The following is a 19,471-nucleotide window of genomic DNA, read 5'->3' on the forward strand; positions in this document are numbered from 1 at the left end:
TCACGGTTTCCCCCCCATTGTGATTTTTGCCTAGCACACACCCGCTCACACCATGATTCCGCAATATAGTGGCAGGTCAAAAATGGTCAAACTGACCGGATCTAACTTACAGAATAACTTATAGAAGAAGAAGAAGAGAACAAGAAGAACATTTGCTTAAGGAAGTTTGGAAAATGTTTATTGATTGTATGAAGGGAAATTGTGTACATTTGAAAACATTGGCAGCATTAAGATAAATTCAATACAGTAGTGTAAATAAGTCTTGATAGAAGTAGCAATGGAATACTGAATGGTTTAGTTTACAGTCTTACCTCGTGTTGCGTTAGGTTCATGTTGCGTCTTTTTGGCTTGCAAATGTGGCAAACCTGGAAGTGTATACTTCCGGGTTTTGATGCGTGCGCAAAAGTACGCTGCACACTTCACACATGTGCAGAAGTGGTGTATCGCGCACTGTGCTTGCGCAGAAGCACCACTCTAGTTGCAGACTTTTCGGGGTGTGAAGGCACCCCAGAACGGATCATGTCCGCAACTACCGTGTTTCTCCGAAAATAAGACACCGTCTTATATTTATTTTTCCTCAAAAAAACACACTATGGCTTATTTTCAGGGGGTGTCTTATTTTTTTCCTCCTCCTTCTGCCGCGGCCGGCATTGCTGCTGCGCCTATCACTATGTCTTCTTTTCGGGGTTTGGCCTATATTCCTTGAATGCTTAAAAATCCTGCTACGTCTTATTTTATGGCTACGTCTTATTTTCGGAGAAACAGGGTAGAGGTACCACTGTATATAAAATATACTGGGATTTATGCTGTGCAAAATGAACCATGGAAAGCGAAGAAGTCATTGATATTTTAAGGTTGTTTAAATGAATATTCTAAATTGTAAAACAATTTTTAAAATAAAAGTTAGAGAGAGAGAGAGAGAGAGAGAGAGAGAGAGAGAGAGAGAGAGAGAGAGAGAGACCAATATCACTATATATGGACTTCAAACTGGTTTTGGATGATATATTGCTATATTGACCAGCCCTAGTACTGAAGATGCTGAGTTAGTGGTTGCGAAATAGCACCAAAAGGGGAAATATGGAGGGTTGTTCTGATAGATATCCTCTTCCTTTTACACCTCTCCCACCTGGAGTCAGAGTGGGTTGAGTGTTCTGCCCACCAGCTTCAGCCGCAAAAACAGACTTTGCCATCAGCTCCACCTCTGTTGGGGACTGCCTTGCAGAAATCCACTTCATGGTTCTGCAAAAAGCATGCGCTTAGAACGGAAGCTCCATAAAATGTGGATGTCTTCTGATACAGCAGTTTTAAGAGAAGCTTGCTGTATGCTGCCAACTAAGTCATTGTGCAGCAGAAAAAGCCCTCCTGATTCTGCCCTTAATAATAATAATAATAATAATAATAATAATAATAATAATAATTTTTTAACCTGGGACTCTTGAAAGGAGACATTTCCCTGGGATGAATAATTGCAACTGTCAAGTGGTGTTGTTAGCAATAGTAAAATGTGCGTTAGGGCGCTCTGCGCCCTTTCAAATAGTCCTCTGTTAAAATAAACGAAATCTCCTGTTGCATTGAGAAGAACAATGCAATTAGCTGCTTGTTGAGACATCCAGTGCAAAACACTCCCGTGTGGATTTCTGAGCATCGCAGGCATAACAGCCTGTCTTTATTTTGCACAAGAGAAAGGATGCAATACTAACAAGGCCTTGCTGTCGTGTTCACCAGACACTTTTCCCAGTTACTGTACAGTGAGCTTTTCTGACGATTGAGTTATAAAAACTGTTTCCAGTCCCCTGCAGAAGTTTTTCTCGCGTATTCAAGCCTAAATTGATAAATTTTTCACTCCTCTTTGGGAACAGCATGCCTTGGTTTTTCCAGAGGTTCGCCAGTCACTGTGAACTCTGTTCAACCCTTAACAGATGAGGGATTTGCGTGTCATCTCTAGTGTATAAAAGATGACAGACTTGCTGAAGTTCCGGGATAGATCTGCCATCATTCCTGTAATAGCCCATGAGTAAAAGAGTATCAGTGAAACACCTTGTCAGGAAAATAAAAAATAAAAGTAATGCTTGGTGGTTTGTAAGCATGGGAATTTGAATAGCTTCTATCAGCTTCGTCCGAAATCTATCACGACACCTTACTTGTGGCATGACCAGATTGACTTTTATGACTGTTATGGGTGGTGGGGGTGGTCCTGTAATCCTGCATAATTTTGCAAATTAATGGCAGATGCCAATAAGCCTTCCTCAACATTTCTCAGTACTGGAGACAATAAGGCAGTGCTTGCCTGTGTGTAGCTACTTCATATAAACGTGCGCAGTTTGGGAATGTGTTCTGTAAATCCCTAGCATCGTTCACCAAGGGAACAGTGCTAAATTTGGGGAGCCAGCGTAATTTAAGGGCAGATGGGGCTTGTCAACCCATCAAGCAGAAGAAAAACTCTGCTCTTAAACCTCTGCTGCCTTTCAGGGCATCTTCAGGAGAAGAAAAGGCTAAGGAGTAAATACTACACAAATCCAGGGTGGAGTCCCTAAGACGGTTGGATTGGCACCTTGTATGGCTCCTTCGGCGACTCCTGCAACCAAGCTGGTGCCAAACGTATCGCTCTGTTTTCCTTTGGACCCCATACACAAGCTCAGTTTGTGTGCTTTATTTTACAGTTTGGCATTTCTTCTTAACTAGAGAGCTTGTTTCCATTGGCAGGGAAAAGAGAGCTAAACCTCCCAGAGAACCTGTTGATCATAAGTATCTGGCAGGCAGGAGGGGGCCAAATATGTTAAGTGTTTGAGCCTTCCCATGAAAGAGGGAAATTGGCAATTTGTCTTGCCCTTTGTCCCTGCCCCCAAAGTCCACGTGATAAATGCAAGATGGCCACCCAGGCAGCCCTCCTGTAGCTACAAAACCCAGTTCAAACTCCATTTCAGGTCTTGGCTTTTCGGGAAACTGTGGTTAACATTGGCATTGATGAGTTGGCAGCTGCGGTCGAGGGATGAGAATGGTGTCTGTCCATATAAACATTTTAGTGCTTTCCCACCTGTCCATTTGCAAGTGAGCAGAATGACATGGGAAAGGCTCTGCGTCGGGAGCCTGGGATTGTTTTTGTTTTCTGTGACACTTTCCACTACTGCTGGTTTGGGGTGTGTGTGTGTATGTGTGTGTGTGTGTGTGTGTGTGTTGGTCGTAATCCGTGTTATTCCCGGAGTGTGAAGAGGCAGCCTGCCCAAAAAAGCCGCTGCATTAGGTGGGATTGCCATTTGTGTATGTTATAAGTGCAGCAGCTGGGACAGCTTGCCGAAGAAATTTGTACCCTGACCTTCGGCGCGAAGATTGTAAAACAAGGGACATGGGTGTCTCCCGAGAGATATGGGAAAGGCCACATCTTTCTGTGTCATTTAGGGAAGTCTGATCTGTTAGGGGTCTTCGGTTAGCTCTGATTTGATCTTCTTGGAGAAATGCCCCAGTGCAGTTCTTGTTGCCATCTTTCTAGGCGGAGGACATTCTTCCTTCATTGAGTTTCCTGCCCAAGAAGGCCTACTAAGCAATTTCTAGCATTAGTGTTTTTTTAAGATCTCTAACTAAAATGTAAATACCAGTAATATTAATAATGCAGTCATACCTCGGGTTACAGATGCTTCTGCGCATGCGTGTGACGCGATAGGGTGCATCTGCGCATGCGTGCAATGTGCAGAGCACTTTTGCGCATGTGCGTGCAGCGAAACCCGGAAGTGTATACACTTCCGGGTTTGCCACGTTCACAACCCGAAAGTTACGTATCCAGAGTGGTACATAACTTGAGGGTCTACTGTGTGTGTGTACACACACACACACACACACACACACACACACACACACACACACAGGCAACCTATGTGAACTGCCACAAGGTCTCCTTTGAAGCCAAAAGGAGGGGATGCATCCTACAGACGAATAAGTAACATAACCTTTATAAATTTTCCATCCTCCTTCAGCATACAAATCTGATCTCCCCACCGCAACCCCACAACCCTTGGTAAGCACGTTTTTTCCAGTCCTGTCCAATTGCATTTAATTTGCTCAAAATTCCCTTTGTTTCAGGTGACTCCTGAATGGCTTTGCTAACATCTACTGTGCTGCTCTCCAATGGATTGGTTAAACAGGCTAAGTGTCTCGAACAGACCAATCATAATGATACAGGCTGTGCTGACCTACATTAACTTTTTTGGCTCTCTAATGCTTGGCACCTCGCCATACTGTTAAACTCCCAGAGGAGGCCTTGGTCGTTGCTTCATGGGAATTTTCACTGGAGGGCCGTAGAAAAGTTGGTGGTTCATTTGATACCATTGTATTCTTTGGACCTAACGCAAAATTCAGCCCAGTAATGCATCACGACACATCCTGAAATAGGAGCAGCAAATGGTAAATAGGGAAGTTTTAGCATGTTTAGGGACTCACGTTGGCAGCTTCGAGAACACTGTCCAACCATCTCGTCCTCTGTCATCCCCTTCTCCTTCCTTGTGCCCTTAACCGTTGCCAGTGAAAACAAGCAAGCTTAATTAACTATGGTTTGTATATGGATTCTTTTCATATACAAACCACAGTTTGTCTGCTGTTAATCTAAAAAGGAAGCAAGTCCTTTTAGGAATTACAGGGACAGAACTACCCAAACTGTCATGTATGCGACTACAGCGGCAAGAATGCTACTTGCCCAAAAATGGAAAGAAGAAGTAGCCCCGGCAAAAGAAGAATGGATGCAAAAACTTATGGAATATGCAAATATGGAAAAATGGGGGGGGGGAGTTCTGATAAAAAGTTCTGTATCGGAAAAATAAGAAATCAAGATAACAATTTTATATATATATAAAAGAATGGAAATGGTTTCTTGAATATTTACAAATAAACTGTAAACAGATATTGGCAGGATTAATGTAATAACCTGGAGTTTTGTAAGAGTATATATTTAAAGTAGATGGATAACTGAGCAAATTAAGTTAATTTGGATATGCAGAAGATATTAAAAATAAATGTAAAGAATCGCAGGAAGCGGGAGAAGGAAGTCAAGTTTTGAAATGTTAAAATGATTGTAAAATTATTGAAATGTATAAAATTGAGAATTGTAAATAATTTTTTAAAAAGTGCTCCTGAGCTCCTTTTCATTGTCATGCCATGTGAGGGGGGGGGGAAGAAAGGATAATCTCGTTTTTTTGGGTTTGGTGCTAAATTATGGTTTGGCAGTGCATATACGAGAAATCATCTTTTGTTCATTTGCTAGTTCTGAGTGCAAAATGGCATTGTCAAAAGTAGCAAATGCTTCTTTGGTTACAGGCGAAGGCTCTGCCCACGAGTCAGACGGTGTGTGAGGTTTGATCAGTCAGCTCTGTTCCAATTATACAATACTCTTGATGCAAAATACTATTTTGGAAAGAGCCTCTAAAGAGATTTGCCATAATTAACACGGACTTAGTAAAGCTATTTCTGTCTTGTGTTTACACAGGGAAATAGTAGCATTGATCCACGCAGCCAGCTGACGGCATTCAACTTGCCAGTGGCCTCATTATTTAACTTGGCCTCTGCAAGCATAGCATACCGGCTGTTCTGCTTTGGTGACTCTCAATTTAAGCTTATGGGTTTGACTCTCAATTAGTTTGTGGAAGGCTAATTATCCTGTCATCTTTCATTCTTGTCAGAACATTGCACAGGTATGGTCTGCTCCAGCTTGTGTAGGACGCAGTGTATGCCTTTTTCATTTGTTGTTGTTGTTTAGTCATTTAGTCATGTCCGACTCTTCATGACGCCATGGACCAGAGCACACCAGGCACTCCTGTCTTCCACTGCCTCTCGCAGTTTGGTCAGACTCATGTTCGTAGCTTCGAGAGCACTGTCCAACCATCTCGTCCACTGTCGTCCCCTTTTCCTTGTGCCCTCAATCTATCCCAACATCAGGGTCTTTTCCAGGTAGACTTCTCTTCTTGAGAACCAGTGTGGTGTAGTGGTTAAGAGCGGTAGACTCGTAATCTGGGGAACCGGGTTCGCGTCTCCGCTCTTGCACATGCAGCTGCTGGGTGACCTTGGGCTAGTCACACTTCTCTGAAGTCTCTCATCCCCACTCACCTCACAGAGTGTTTGTTGTGGGGGAGGAAGGGAAAGGAGAATGTTAGCCGCTTTGAGACTCCTTTGGGTAGTGATAAAGCGGGATATCAAATCCAAACTCCTCCTCCTCCACTTCTTCTTCTTCTTCTCATGAGGTGGCCAAAGTATTGGAGCCTCAGCTTCACGATCTGTCCTTCCAGGGAGCACTCAGGGCTGATTTCCTTAAGAATGGATAGGTTTGATCTTCTTGCAGTCCATGGGACTCTCAAGAGTCTCCTCCACCACCATAATTCAAAACATCAATTCTTTGCCGATCAGTCTTTTCTTATTCTGTAAACCATAGCAGGGTCACAGCAGTTGCACACATACAGAGCTCTTTCTGAAACACTTAAGGCAACATTTCAGAAAGAGGCAACCATATGGCTGTGATGGGAAGAGAGGAAACACTTTTCTTTTGCGCTTAATGTATCTGTGATGAGTAAAACTCCTCCAAAGGTGCGTCTTCCCCTTCTTGCAATCTATGAGGTCAGAGGTGTTTTGGAAACAGTAAGAATCCCTTTCCTTCCTTTAATTTTCTGACCTTTTTAGGCTAGTACAATGGTATCTTGGTTCTCAAACTTAATCCGTTCCGGAAGTCCATTCCAAAACCAAAGCGTTCCAAAACCAAGGCGTGCTTTCCCATAGAAAGTAATGCAAAATGAATTAATCTGTTCCAGGCTTTTCACACAAAAAGCCACAAAAACGCAAAATAAGTAGCAAAAACAGATAGACCTCAGTGTAACACTCAAAATGGAGCATGTTCGGCTTCCGAAAAAAGTTCGCAAACCAGAACACTTACTTCCAGGTTCGCAGTGTTTGGGTTCCAAATTGTTCAAATTCCAAGGTGTTTGAGAACCGAGGTACCACTGTACTGAAGCGAGCACGTGAAATTCTGTGGGCGACCAAGGGGGTTGCTATCATTTTCAGTTTCAAGCATCACTCCAGATCCATCGGGGCAGAAAGTGGTGACCCGTTTCGAGAGAAGAGCTTGTGTTCAGACTAAATCTTATCATCTGGAATATATGAGACTATTTTATTTAAGTATCGCAAATCTGCATGTTAGATGTCACACAAATCTAGCTTCCATATATGATCTTCTGAAATTCAGGAGCAACGATGCAACATTTAAAGTAAAATACGGTACCAATGCAAGAAGAACCGGGGGTAAAAACCATATTGGTAGGATATGTTCCAGTGTTATAAAGTATTTATCTGCAACTAGAATGGAGGGACGCAGGTGGCGCTGTGGGTTAAACCACAGAGCCTAGGGCTTGCCGATCAGAAGGTCGGCAGTTTGAATCCCCACGACGGGGTGAGCTCCCGTTGCTCGGTCCCAGCTCCTGCCAACCTAGCAGTTCGAAAGCACGTCAAAATGCAAGTAAATAAATAGGTACTGCTCCAACGGGAAGGTAAACGGCGTTTCCGTGTGCTGCTCTGGTTCGCCAGAAGCGGCTTTGTCATGCTGGCCACATGACCTGGAAGCTGTACGCCGGCTCCCTTGGCCAATAACGTGAGATGAGCGCCGCAACCCCAGAGTTGGTCATGACTGGACCTAATGGTCAGGGGTCCCTTTACCTTTATATAGTAGCATAAATATAACCTGATGTTCCATCTTCCCTCTGGTGTTTTTTTGTGTTGTTGTTTTTTAAGAGCTTCCTCCACAGAACAACGAAGAAAGCTTTTGAGGCCAGCATGGTATCAGAATAAGTACCTTAAAACCAGAGCCTACAAACCCTCAGATGACTCAAAGTTATCCTCCATTCCCCCCCCCCCCCCGGGGCTGTTTCATTTCCCACCCACCTGCATTAGTTTGAGTGACTGTGCAAAGAATTCTTAAAAGGTCATTAAAAATAAAATGAAGGCAAATGGACAAAAGAAGCCTTTCATAATCCTAGCATGAGCACTGCGCTATGTTAATCCAGTGGGCTAGACCTTTAAAAGCAATAATAGCTTGCATTATTAGTAAGCCAGTATTGTCAAAAGCATTTTCCTTCCTAGAAAAAAGCAAAAAAAAGCAAAAAAAAAATATCCTGTGTGCATGGCTTTAGAATGGCTAAGGCATTTACTGTAGAAGGAGCTTTGCATTACCAACAGTATTCTGCATCTATGAGATGTGAAGGAATATTCACTTCACAAGTATGACCCATATAATACTACAGCGATACCTTGGTTCTCAAAATAAAAAAATTCCTTCAGTAGCACCTTAAAGACCAACTAAGTTTTTATTTTGGTATGAGCTTTCGTGTGCATGCACACTTCTTCAGATACACTGAAATAGGAGTGTATACACTGGATCTGAAGAAGTGTGCATGCACACGAAAGCTCATACCAAAATAAAAACTTAGTTGGACTTTAAGGTGCTACTGAAGGAATTTTTTTATTTTGTTTCAACTCAGACCAACACGGCTACCTACCTGTAATTGGTTCTCAAACTTATTCCGTTCCGGATTTTACTATGTAACAAGACCATTGAGCCATATAATGAAAGCAGTAATCAATGTACTGTACTATAAAATAAATAAGACAGTATTGTAGATGACAAAAATTAAAATTATTATTTTTTCTCACCTGCACTGGTGATCATTATTGTTTGGATGGGGGGCTTTTATCCATTTCCGCAGTCACACAATCAATCAGTAGCTGAACTGGGTTCCACACAGTCACAAAAACAAATGAACCAAAAAAGCCTCAAAAACAAAAATGCAAAATAAACAGCAAAAACAAAAGCGCCAAATTTAATCCATTCTGGAAGTCCGTTTGACTTCCAAAATGTTCAAAAACCAAGGCACAGCTTCTGATTGGTGCAGGCGCCCGGGAAATAATAGGCAACTGTCGCCATAGCTGCCAAGTACCCCGTTTTCCCCGGGAAACCCCTGTTTTTACTTACCTTTTCCCAGTGGTCCCCCGTATCACTTCGTCTCCCGTTTTTCTCCGTTATTTTCTCCTGCCGGCGGCCATTTTTTTTCTTTCTGATTTGCCCTTCTATGGGCACCAAAAATGGCCGCCGCCGGCTTCAAAAGTCGCACCTACGCATGTCCGGAAGTGCATAGACGCGACTTCCGGTGTCGGCGGCAGCCATTTTTGGTGCCCATAGATGGGCGGAGCGACACCGGAAGTTGCGTCGACGCACTTCCTGACGTGCGTACAAGCGACTTTCGAAGCCGGCGGCGGCCATTTTTGGTGCCCATAGAAGGGCAAAGCGACACCGGAAGTTACGTCGACGCAACTTCCGGTGTCACACGGCTGCCGGTCCCGGATTCTGCAGTCCGGAACTTGGAAGGTAAGAACAGTCGCATTGGACGTTCGGCTTCCAAAAAACCATTCGAAAACTGGAACACTTACTTCTGGGTTTTTTGGCGTTTGGGAACCAAGGCGTTTGAGTAGCAAGATACTACTGTATTTGATGCCACCGTCCAAGCCTGTTCCTCTCCCTGAGTACAGCCCTGGGGAACATGAACAACGCATTTAGCCTTTAAGCTCCCTGTCTGGCTATCAATGATAACCCCTGTATTTCATCTATCCTCCCTTTTTTAACAGAGGAGGAGCTCAGGAAGCTGCGAGAAGAAACGAATGCTGAAACATTGAAACAAGAGCTGGAAAAAGAACGCCTGCGGAGGATAGAACTGGAGCAAAAAGTCAATGAAATACTTAAGACAAGGTAAGGGGAACCTGCAAGGTGCAGTACAACTGTGTGTGTGTGCACGTTGTGGGGTTTTTGGTTTTTTTAAGAGACCAGGCTGTTCTCTAGGTGATTTCGCCCTGGGAACGATGAATAATAAAACCTGATGCTTCTTCATTCTGGTACTCGGTGATTTTGAAGTAGTGATTCAAGAGTCTTTTCTTGAATCCAAGTAAACAAGGCTGTATAGAAATCTGATCTCTTTCGTTAATAATAATAATAATAATAATAATAATAATAATAATAATAATAATAATAATAATATATTCATGGTCATACTCAGCAGCTGAGATGCACTGTGTCATTTATTTCCTGGTTGGGTCTCAAAGTGCTGTCCTTCTCTCCCATCTAAGTGGCATTTTTGCCCTTGTTACCGACGTTTGGGTGGCTTCGGACATCGTAGTGTCAGAAGCCACACAAACAGTTAACCAGACTGAATCCATCCTCATTGAAAGCCTGCTAACCGTTAATTAAGTTTTGACGATTGTCCTCAAATCTATTATTTGGTGGGAAGATCCTCTCTTTACAACTGTAGTCTATGGTGTTTTGGGGGTGGTTTCATGTTTCCTCTATGTAGGAAAAGCAGAGACGAATGAATTGGTTTGCCTGTGAGACAACTTATATATTAAGCATTGCTGAATCATATATTATGTGACAAGGAGAACAGGTTGCCCCAGTGGAAAGTAATTAAGGTTGCAAGCATTTCTTTCCTTTGCATTTTCCAAGATCTCCTATCACGCCCATGTAAAGCAGAAATACTAAACAAGCCAATAGCATCAGTTTTTACAGATTGATCTATAAGGATGCTCAGGGATTGCCTAGCGCTGGGTATAGCATCTGCTGCAGGAGGCATGTTGCCAACGAAACAAATGTCTAAATGATCTGAAATGGTCTGATCAGCCATTTGTCTGATGCAAATTGCGTTCTGTCACTTCTGCGTTTTACAGGTTGTGAGCTAGTTTTATCACATAACAAAACTGTAATTACTGCTAGCCGTGAGTTCCTTGCAAACGGGAGCTACCGTACTTTTTCATTTATAGGATGACCCCATGTATCGGACAACCCCTATTTTGGGGGACTCAAAATTTAAGAAAATGGGGGGAGATGGCACAGAGTTGCTGAGCTTTCTTTCTTGCAAAGGATTACCCCCCTTTTTAGGGGGGATTGCCGAAAATTGCTCACCTGCATGCGTCACTTGACTGACTCCCATCTGTCCGCCCAACTGCTGGAGCATCAGCCAATCACTTTTACTTATTATTTCCATAGTTTTTAGTGCTTTGTGTTTTATTGTTGTACACTGGCCTGATTTTTTATGATGTGGCAGTCTAGAAATGTGTGTGTGTGTGTGTGTGTGAGAGAGAGAGAGAGAGAGAGAGAGAGAATATATCGAGGCAGGGTGAGGTTTGTAAGTGATTCTGCCACAGACTGCTTGCCCCGCACCTTTAGCTCGTAGTTCTTCCAAGTCCGAACGAGAAAGCACTTGCCTCCCATAATAATAATAATAATAATAATAATAATAATAATAATAATAATAATAATTTATTATTATTTATACCCTGCCCATCTGGTTGGGTTTCCCCAGCCACTCTGGGCGGCTCCCAACAGATTAAAAACAGAATAAAACATCAAACATTTAAAACTTCCCTAAACAGGGCTGCCTTCAGATGTCTTCTAACAGTCAGATAGTTGTTTATTTCCTTGACATCTGGTGGGAGGGCATTCCACAGGGCAGGCACCACTACCGAGAAGGCCCTCTGCCTGGTTCCCTGTAACCTTACTTCTCGCAGTGAGGGAACCACCAGAAGGCCCTCGGAGCTGGACTTCAGTGTCTGAGCTGAATGATGGGGGTGGAGATACTCCTTCAAGTACGCTGGGCTGAGGACATTTAGGGCTTTAAAGGTCAGCACCAACACTTTGAATTGTGCTCAGAAACGTACTGGGAGCCAACGTAGGTCTTTCAGGACCGGTGTTAGATGGTCTTGGTGGCCACTCCCGGTTGCCACTCTAGCTGCTGCATTCTGGATTAGTTGTAGTTTCTGGGTCACCTTCAAAGGTAGCCCCACATAGAGCGCCTTGCAGTAGCCCAAGCGGGAGACAACCAGAGCATGCACCACAATGGCGAGACAGTCTCCGGGCAGGTAGGGTCTCAGCCTACGTACCAGATGGAGCTGGTAGACAGCTGCCCAGGACACAGAATTGACCTGTGCCTCCATGGGAAACTGTAAGTCCAACATGACTCCCAGGCTGCGCACCTGGTTCTTTGGGGCACAGTTACTCCATTCAGGACCAGGGAGTCCACCACACCAGCCCGCCCCCTGGTTCTACTCGAGTGCTTCAGTGGATTACATCCCCTAGTTTTTGCATCCTGCCTACCTCTCTTCCTGAATGATACCCCTCACTGACAGCTGCAGGTCACTCTGGTCCAGCCCTGCTGGACATGCAGTGACCCACAGCTGTCCATTCATCCAAGGCCTTCCCGATAGATGTGCCTTGGCTCGAGCCTCAGCCAAATTCGGTACACAGCCCTGTTTTTATAGTGCTTTTTTACTGGCTATGCGTTGTACTTCCACTTTAAAGATGTCTGCTGTTTTTATGTCATGTGCAGAGCAGATATTTTTTAAAATATTAAGTGGCCTGTGCATCCTTTTAGACACATAAATAAAATATCCCCCCAATGTTAATATGTTTTCCAGTTGCCTGACCATTGCTAAGTGTTCTTCTATACTCCAACTGAAAAACCTGGTTTCTGGAATGCAGTAGTTAAAGGAGGGGTTAGGTTGATGGCAGCCGCCAATGCGGAGATGTGGTTAGCATTTGGGGCAATTGCAATTGGGACGCGGGTGGCGCTGTGGTCTAAACCACAGAGCCTAGGGCTTGCCGATCGGATGGTTGGCAGTTCTAATCCCCGTGACGGGTTGAACTCCCGTTGCTCAATCCCAGCTCCTGCCAACCTAGCAGTTTGAAAGCACGTCAAAAGTGCAAGTAGATAAATAGGTACCGCTCCAGGGGGAAGGTAAACGGCATTTCCGTGCGCTGCTCTGGTTTCGCCATAAGCGACTTAGTCATTCTGGCCACATGACCCGGAAAAACCGTCTGCGGACAAACGCCGGGTCCCTCGGCCAGTAAAGTAGATGAGCGCCGCAACCCCAGAGTCGTTTGCAACTGGACTTAACTGTCAGGGGTCCTTTACCTTTACTTTTTGTATATGCAATATATATTCTCCTTTTGCTTCTTGTGAGTTTAGGAACAGTGCCATTTACTGGCTAGCGGGATAAGCACATGAAGCATCCGTTTTTGTTTTTATTTTACTTTTTCGGCGAATTGCTTTCTTGCTTTTATGTTGTCTTTTGTCCATATGCAAGTTTAGCTGAACAGGAGAATTTAACTTCAACATCTTTTTTTTTACAAAAAGCAATTTGCAGCACTATTCAGCAGGACCCTTGGCTGGCTGATTTTCTCTCTCTCATTTATTTATAGCCTGGCAGGCCATTAAACACTGATGTTGCACATAGAACGGCTACTGTTGAGAATTAATTCATCCTGAGAATTAATTTGTCCTGTAATGAGATATTTTTAACATCCCATTAGCTTCCTAACCTCCATGGGCATGTAGATTAAGGGAAGTCAAGGCACTAAATTTGCGTACTTTTTTTGGGGGGGGGATAATAGGTATTTTTTTGTGTAATCCCCATATTTCCTAGGCAAGTTATTAATTTGTAAACAAATGCTGGTTCAGTTATTTTTGTGGGCTGTTTACATAATACCTAGTGCAAGGCAACTTGCAAGGCTAAAAATGCAGTCATACCTCTAATTGTGTTAGGTTCATGTTGTGGATTTTTGGGTTGCGAACCCAGCAAACCGGAAGTGTATACTTCTGGGTTTCGCTGCGCTCACTCGCACAGAACCATTCTGTGCGCTTTGCGCATGACCGTTGTATGCGCTTCACACATGTGCAGGAGCTCTCTATTGTGCTCCGCGCTTGCACAGAAGTGCCGCTCTAGTTGCAGACTTTTCGGGGTGTGAACGGCGCCCAGAATGGACCGTGTCTGCAACTAGAGGTACCACTGTATGAGAATAGGTTCTCATATGGTGGTCTGCAGACAAATTATGGCCCATGAACTCCTTTTTAAGTGGTCTGCCAAAAGGTTGGCAGAGAGTTTTAAACCCCCGCCCCCTCAAACCCCCATAAAATTCTGATGTTTTCACCAGAGCTGGATTCTCAAATTGGCTAACAAGGCCCTGACCTAAGGCTGGGCAATACTGTACCTGGTTTTCAGCACTGTGATATATCGCCAGCTAAACATCACAATATACTGATATATCACAATTTCTGAAATTATGGAGCTGTGTAGAGGCATTGGCTGGCTTCACAGTTTTTCCCAGATCGTGGTTTTTGCATAGCACACACCCACCCACACACCATGATTCACGATATTGCGCCAGTTCAGAAATTATGAATCCAATATCACGATAAGGACTTCAAACCGGTTTTGGATGATATATGAATATATCGCCCAGCCCTAACTAAAAATGATGCTTTTCATAATACAACACTGGTGCAGTCTGCTATTTCCGCTCTAAAAATCTACCAGTTAAATGTTCTTTTGCAGAACCTAGCAGATGCTAAAGCTGACAAGCGTTTGACCCAACGTCAGAGCTTTTTTTTTAAAAAAAAAAATCCAGGCAAAATCTGCTCCTCTATAGCACACAAGTGTGTTTAGCACAAACCGTTTGGGAGTGGTTTCTCTGGTTACTCATGTCTGTCAGAGTTTACTTCTGCACCTATTTAAATGCTGAAATATCCTTGAAATCGGGGCTGTTATTCTAGAAAATGAGGTGCCGGAACTTACCATGAACGCCTGCCTCCCTTCTTCTGTTATAAAGGCAATGGCAAAGTTCACAGGCTATGAAGGACTTGCCCCCAAATTTATTGACAGCTGCACAAATTATTATAACCAGGAAGTGGAAGGGGCAAGCAGAATATAAAATGGAAGAATGGTATAAAGAGGTGTGGGATATAGCTATTAATGATAAATTAGCATGTGCCCTTAAGATAAGACGGGGAATATGCAGGAGAAGTGATTTTGAGGAGATATGGAGGGTGTTTGTACAATGTGTACTGTTAAAACGGAAAGGGGTCGAATCATCGCAAGAGGTGTTGAAATTTTGGGAGGTTGGGTAGTTACAACGGTGTTGGGGTGCACATTTTTATTCTTATTTATTTATGATTATTACTTTGTTACACACACACACGCACACACACACACACACACAAACACACAGACACGAGAATGGCACTGACCTGAGAGGTGCTGGAGTTGAGGTTGAAAAGAAAGCCCTGCTTGAAACTGTAAGTGCCCTCAAACACACAAACTTAAATTTTTTAAGTGGTATAGAAATTAACAACAACAACAACAACAACAACAACAACAACAACTTGGATATAAGGCGACCACTCCTTTTTTGGGACAGAAATAGTGAACTTAAACCCACCAGTAGCTTATTGGCGGAATTTTGCTGTCACTTACGGTAGAGATTCTACATTTTGCATGTCATTGCTAGCTGCATTTTTGTTAACTTCATCTGATGAATCTAGGTCAGCCTTCCTTAGCTTCCCCAGATGTCGTTGGGACTGCACATCCCATAATCTCTGACCCACTGGCCATGCTGGCTGGGTCTGATGGAAGTCGGAGTCCAACGGCATCCGAAGGATGTCAGGATGGGAAAGGCTAGTCTAGGGTTTTGAAAAGGTGCAGAGGTCGGAAAGGACATTTTTAATAGAGCAGATTGTCGTGCAGCCCCTGCTTGGGGTCCTTGTTTGTGGTGCCTTTGAAGGCTGCCTGCCCACGTAAATAACAAGTGCATCTTGGGTCAAGTTTCCTTCTCAGCTAGTGCGTCACGGGCGCCAGCTGTAAAAATAAGAAAGCTTGCTAATTCCTTGGCACAGATTCTCGGGTGTTTCTGTGGGCTGGAGTTGAATGGAAGTATGCAAACCTGCACTTTGCTGCTGCGCAAAATTACATGCCATTAGCCGTTCATGGCCGGCTCTAAGCGACGTTTCACGCTACTCTTAATTGCAGTGTGACTAAATACAAATGGGCTTGAGCTGGCGCTACCAGCGCACTTGATAGAAACATCGTTTTATCAATTAAGAAAATTAAGACGTTAAGCAGATGCGACGTCATGGGTTTGAGTCTTCCTGGTTTTAAAATGCAGGTCAACTAGGGGAGGTATGGAAGATTTGGTTGTGTTTAGTGTTGCCCTTAAGCCGTCTTGATATCAGCTCTTATATTCCTGCAGGAGGTTCCAATTGAAACCATTACCTCCCTGAAGCTCAGCGCTGGCACCCTACAGGGATGTGTGCTGAGTCCCTACCTGTATTCGTTGTATACATATGGCTGCATTTCATCTCATCCATCCACTGTAATTATTAAGTTTGCAGATGATACTACCATATAGGGTCTAATTCCAGGTGGAGTTGAATCAGTGTACAGGCGGGAGGTTCAAAAAGTATCTACATGGTGCTTAGAGAATAACTTGCACCTAAATATTAGCAAGACAAAGGAGATGGTGTTGGACTTTCGGAGGAAGAGAGGGGAACTAGCCCTGTTGTATATTGGGTGTGTGTGTGTTGTGATGGAGAGAGTCTCTTTCTTTAAATTCCTGGGAGTTTCCCTTAGTTAAAACCTCACTTGGAAAAGCAATATAACTCAGGTGGTTAGGAAGGCCGAACAGAGACTCCATTTTCTCAGGGACTTGCGAAAGAACAATGTTAAACAGCAATTGATGACCTCCTTCTACCGGTCCACAATAGAGAGTGTCCTCTCATATTGTATCACAGTGTAGTAGGTTGGCTTGACAGCCACGGACAGAAAGTCTTTACAGAGGTTGGTGAACACAGCACATGATATGGGCTCTCCCCTGAGCCCACTAGATGACATTGCAAGGGATTGTTGCCTTAGGAGAGCAAGAAAAAATCTCATGGGCGATTCACACCCCGGCCAGCACCTCTTCAATCTTCTATCCTTGGGCAGGAGATATAGAAGTATAGTCAGTCGTACCAACAGGCTAAAAAACAGTTTCTATCCATGGGCTGTTAGGCTGCTGAACAGAAAATAATATACAGTAGTACCTCGGGTTACGAACACGATCCGTTCCGGGTCACAGTTCGTAACCCGAAAAGGTCGCAAACCGAGCGCCATTTTTGCGCATGCGCAAACCGCGCGCGCGACGAAAACACTTCCGGGGTTGCGGAGTTCGTAACCCGAACTGTTCGCAACCTGAGCGGTTCGTAACCCGAGGTACGACTGTAGTGCAACTGACTTTCGGGGTTGGTGTGTTGTGCGACAAGCACACAGAGTGAAATGAGATGGAGTGTTTGTGGGAGGGAGGGTGGCTTGGTTAATTTCATTGTACACAGGTTGTACATTGAAGGTGCTATTATTATTATTATTATTATTATTATTATTATTATTATTAACAAATGCCCCAAGTGTCCCCCTGATTTCAAGACTCGGCAAGGCAGCATCACTCTAGAGACACCGTATCCTGCACAGTGTCTGGATGGTCATTGCAAGGAATTTGGTCGCTGGCAAGCTAGCTGCTTGACTTGACCCAGCTAGAGCACTTTCTCTCCTTTGCAGTCCACATGTACAGTCGTACCTTGGTTCTCGAACTTAATCCATTCCGGGAGTCTGTTCGGCTCCTGAAACCGTTCGAAAACCAAGGCACGGCTTCCGATTGGCTGCAGGAGCTTCCTGCACGCAATCGGAAGCCGCGTCGGATGTTTGGCTTCTGAAAAACATTTGCAAACTGGAACACTCACTTCTGGGTTTGCAGCATTTGGGAGCCGATTTGTTCGGCAGCTAAGCTATTTGCGAACCAAGGTTCAACTGTGCAAAGAGCAGCATTTTCTGAATTCACTCAATATCTGTCAGAAATTCTACTTCCATCCTGTTCACCAAGAGACGGTTGTAGAAGTGGTACTTGGGTGGAGAGCTGCCAAGGAGGAGAGTTTCCAAGAAGTTTAGAGTACAGTGGTACCTTGGGTTACAAACACCTCGAGTTACAAACACTTCGGGTTACAGACTCCGCTAACCTGGAAGTAGTACCTCGGGTTAAGAACTTTACCTCAGGATGAGAACAGAAATCGCGCGGCGGCAGAGCGGCGGCAGTGGGAGGCCCCATTAGCTAAAGTGGTACCTCAGGTTAAGAACGGTTTCAGGTTAAGAACGGACCTCCGGAACGAATTAAGTTCGTAACCAGAGGTACCACTGTAGTGTAACAACGAAAGGCGAAACCAGAGAAACTTATTGAGACCTGGAGTGCTGGATAGGCAATGCCTAAGGACCCTTTTCTTTAACAATGCCAAGAGAATAAATTGTTCTTCACCCTACCTGCATTTTTGGAAGCTCCTGAAAGTTAGCTCCTTTTTACAAACTGCTGCCCTTGCAGCCTAAATCCCATTTAGTTGAAGTAGTTTCTTGCGGGAGACAGTGGAAGACAGGAGTGCCTGGCATGCTATGGTCCATGGGGTCACGAAGAGTCGGACACGACTAAACGATTAAACAACAACAACAACAACAACAACAACAACAACAACAACAACAACAACAACAACAACAAAGCTTCTTGCTGGCAGAAGAACAAAACATTTCCTTTCCTGTGTGTGTGTGTGTGTGTGTGTGTGTGTGTGTGTGTGTGTGTGTTGTCTACTTCTAAGAGGATACTTCGATTCAAGAAATTTAGCACTTCTGGAGCCTGCGGTAAATGCAGATTTGGTCAGTTTTTCGTAAATGTCTGTGAAGATTGCTAATTAACAGCACTGAGCATGCTGCCAGCCCAAAGCTATTGCTGCTGCTATTATTATTATTATTATTATTATTATTATTATTATTATTATTATTATTAATATTAATATTATTATTATACCGCCCTGTACCTGCAGGTCTCAAGGCAGTTATAACATGGAATCACAATCTAAAAACACAAACTGCATAATAAAAACAAAAGCAACCCAATAACACCCTCCCCAACACATTTTAAAAGGGCATAATCAGCCAAAGGCCTGGTTAAAGAGGAATGTTTTTGCCTGGTGCCTAAAAGTGTATAATGAAGGCTTCAGGGTAACAATTGGGAAAGGCGTGGATTGGCTCTCCAGGAAGAATTGGGTGTGTGTGATGCAGAACTACCCACAGCCTTCCCATCTTTCAGACTTTCTTCATGGTTTAGCCCCCCACCACCACCACCACTTTGCCCCAGTGTGCCTGCCTTTTTCTCCTCTCCCCAGCTGCCTGTTTACCTGTTTACCTGCAACTCCACTTTTCCTCTCCTGTTGCAGCCCCTGCCTTCTCTGTTTCCATGCTTTATTTTCTTTCAGCGGTGCTGGGGAAGCAATAGAAATTTTTGAGCACCTGTCTGCCTTCACAGAACATACAATCGCCCTTCATGGTTGTTGTTGTTTTTGAGCAACAGGATCTCGTTTCTGTGCTGCGGAGCCAAACTAGGGACTTTGTAGAGCCCTAAGCATTCGGTGACTACGTGAATATTCGGTCTGATTCTTGCCAAGAAGCTGCTGTTATCTCATGTCTACAGCGCTGAAAATCAGTGGGGGAGAAATACAGCATGGAATGCAATTTCCCCCACTTACCTTGGATATTGGGTGTACTTTTCAAATGTTTGCATGTT

The 19,471-nt window shown here is 43.9% G+C and overlaps 1 protein-coding gene across 1 annotated transcript in view; it reads left to right on the forward strand.

Moving 5' to 3' along the window:
- The window catches only part of GRAMD4 (GRAM domain containing 4), a 91,496-nt gene that overhangs the window by 43,272 nt on the left and 28,753 nt on the right, over positions 1–19,471 (forward strand). Inside the window, exon 4 of the mRNA XM_035126853.2 lies at positions 9,643–9,763. Within this exon, the coding sequence (XP_034982744.1) occupies positions 9,643–9,763 (121 nt within the window). The remainder of the gene's footprint in view (positions 1–9,642; positions 9,764–19,471) is intronic.

Source organism: Zootoca vivipara, chromosome 10 (genome assembly GCF_963506605.1).
Source record: "Zootoca vivipara chromosome 10, rZooViv1.1, whole genome shotgun sequence".
Taxonomy (NCBI): Eukaryota; Metazoa; Chordata; class Lepidosauria; order Squamata; family Lacertidae; genus Zootoca; species Zootoca vivipara.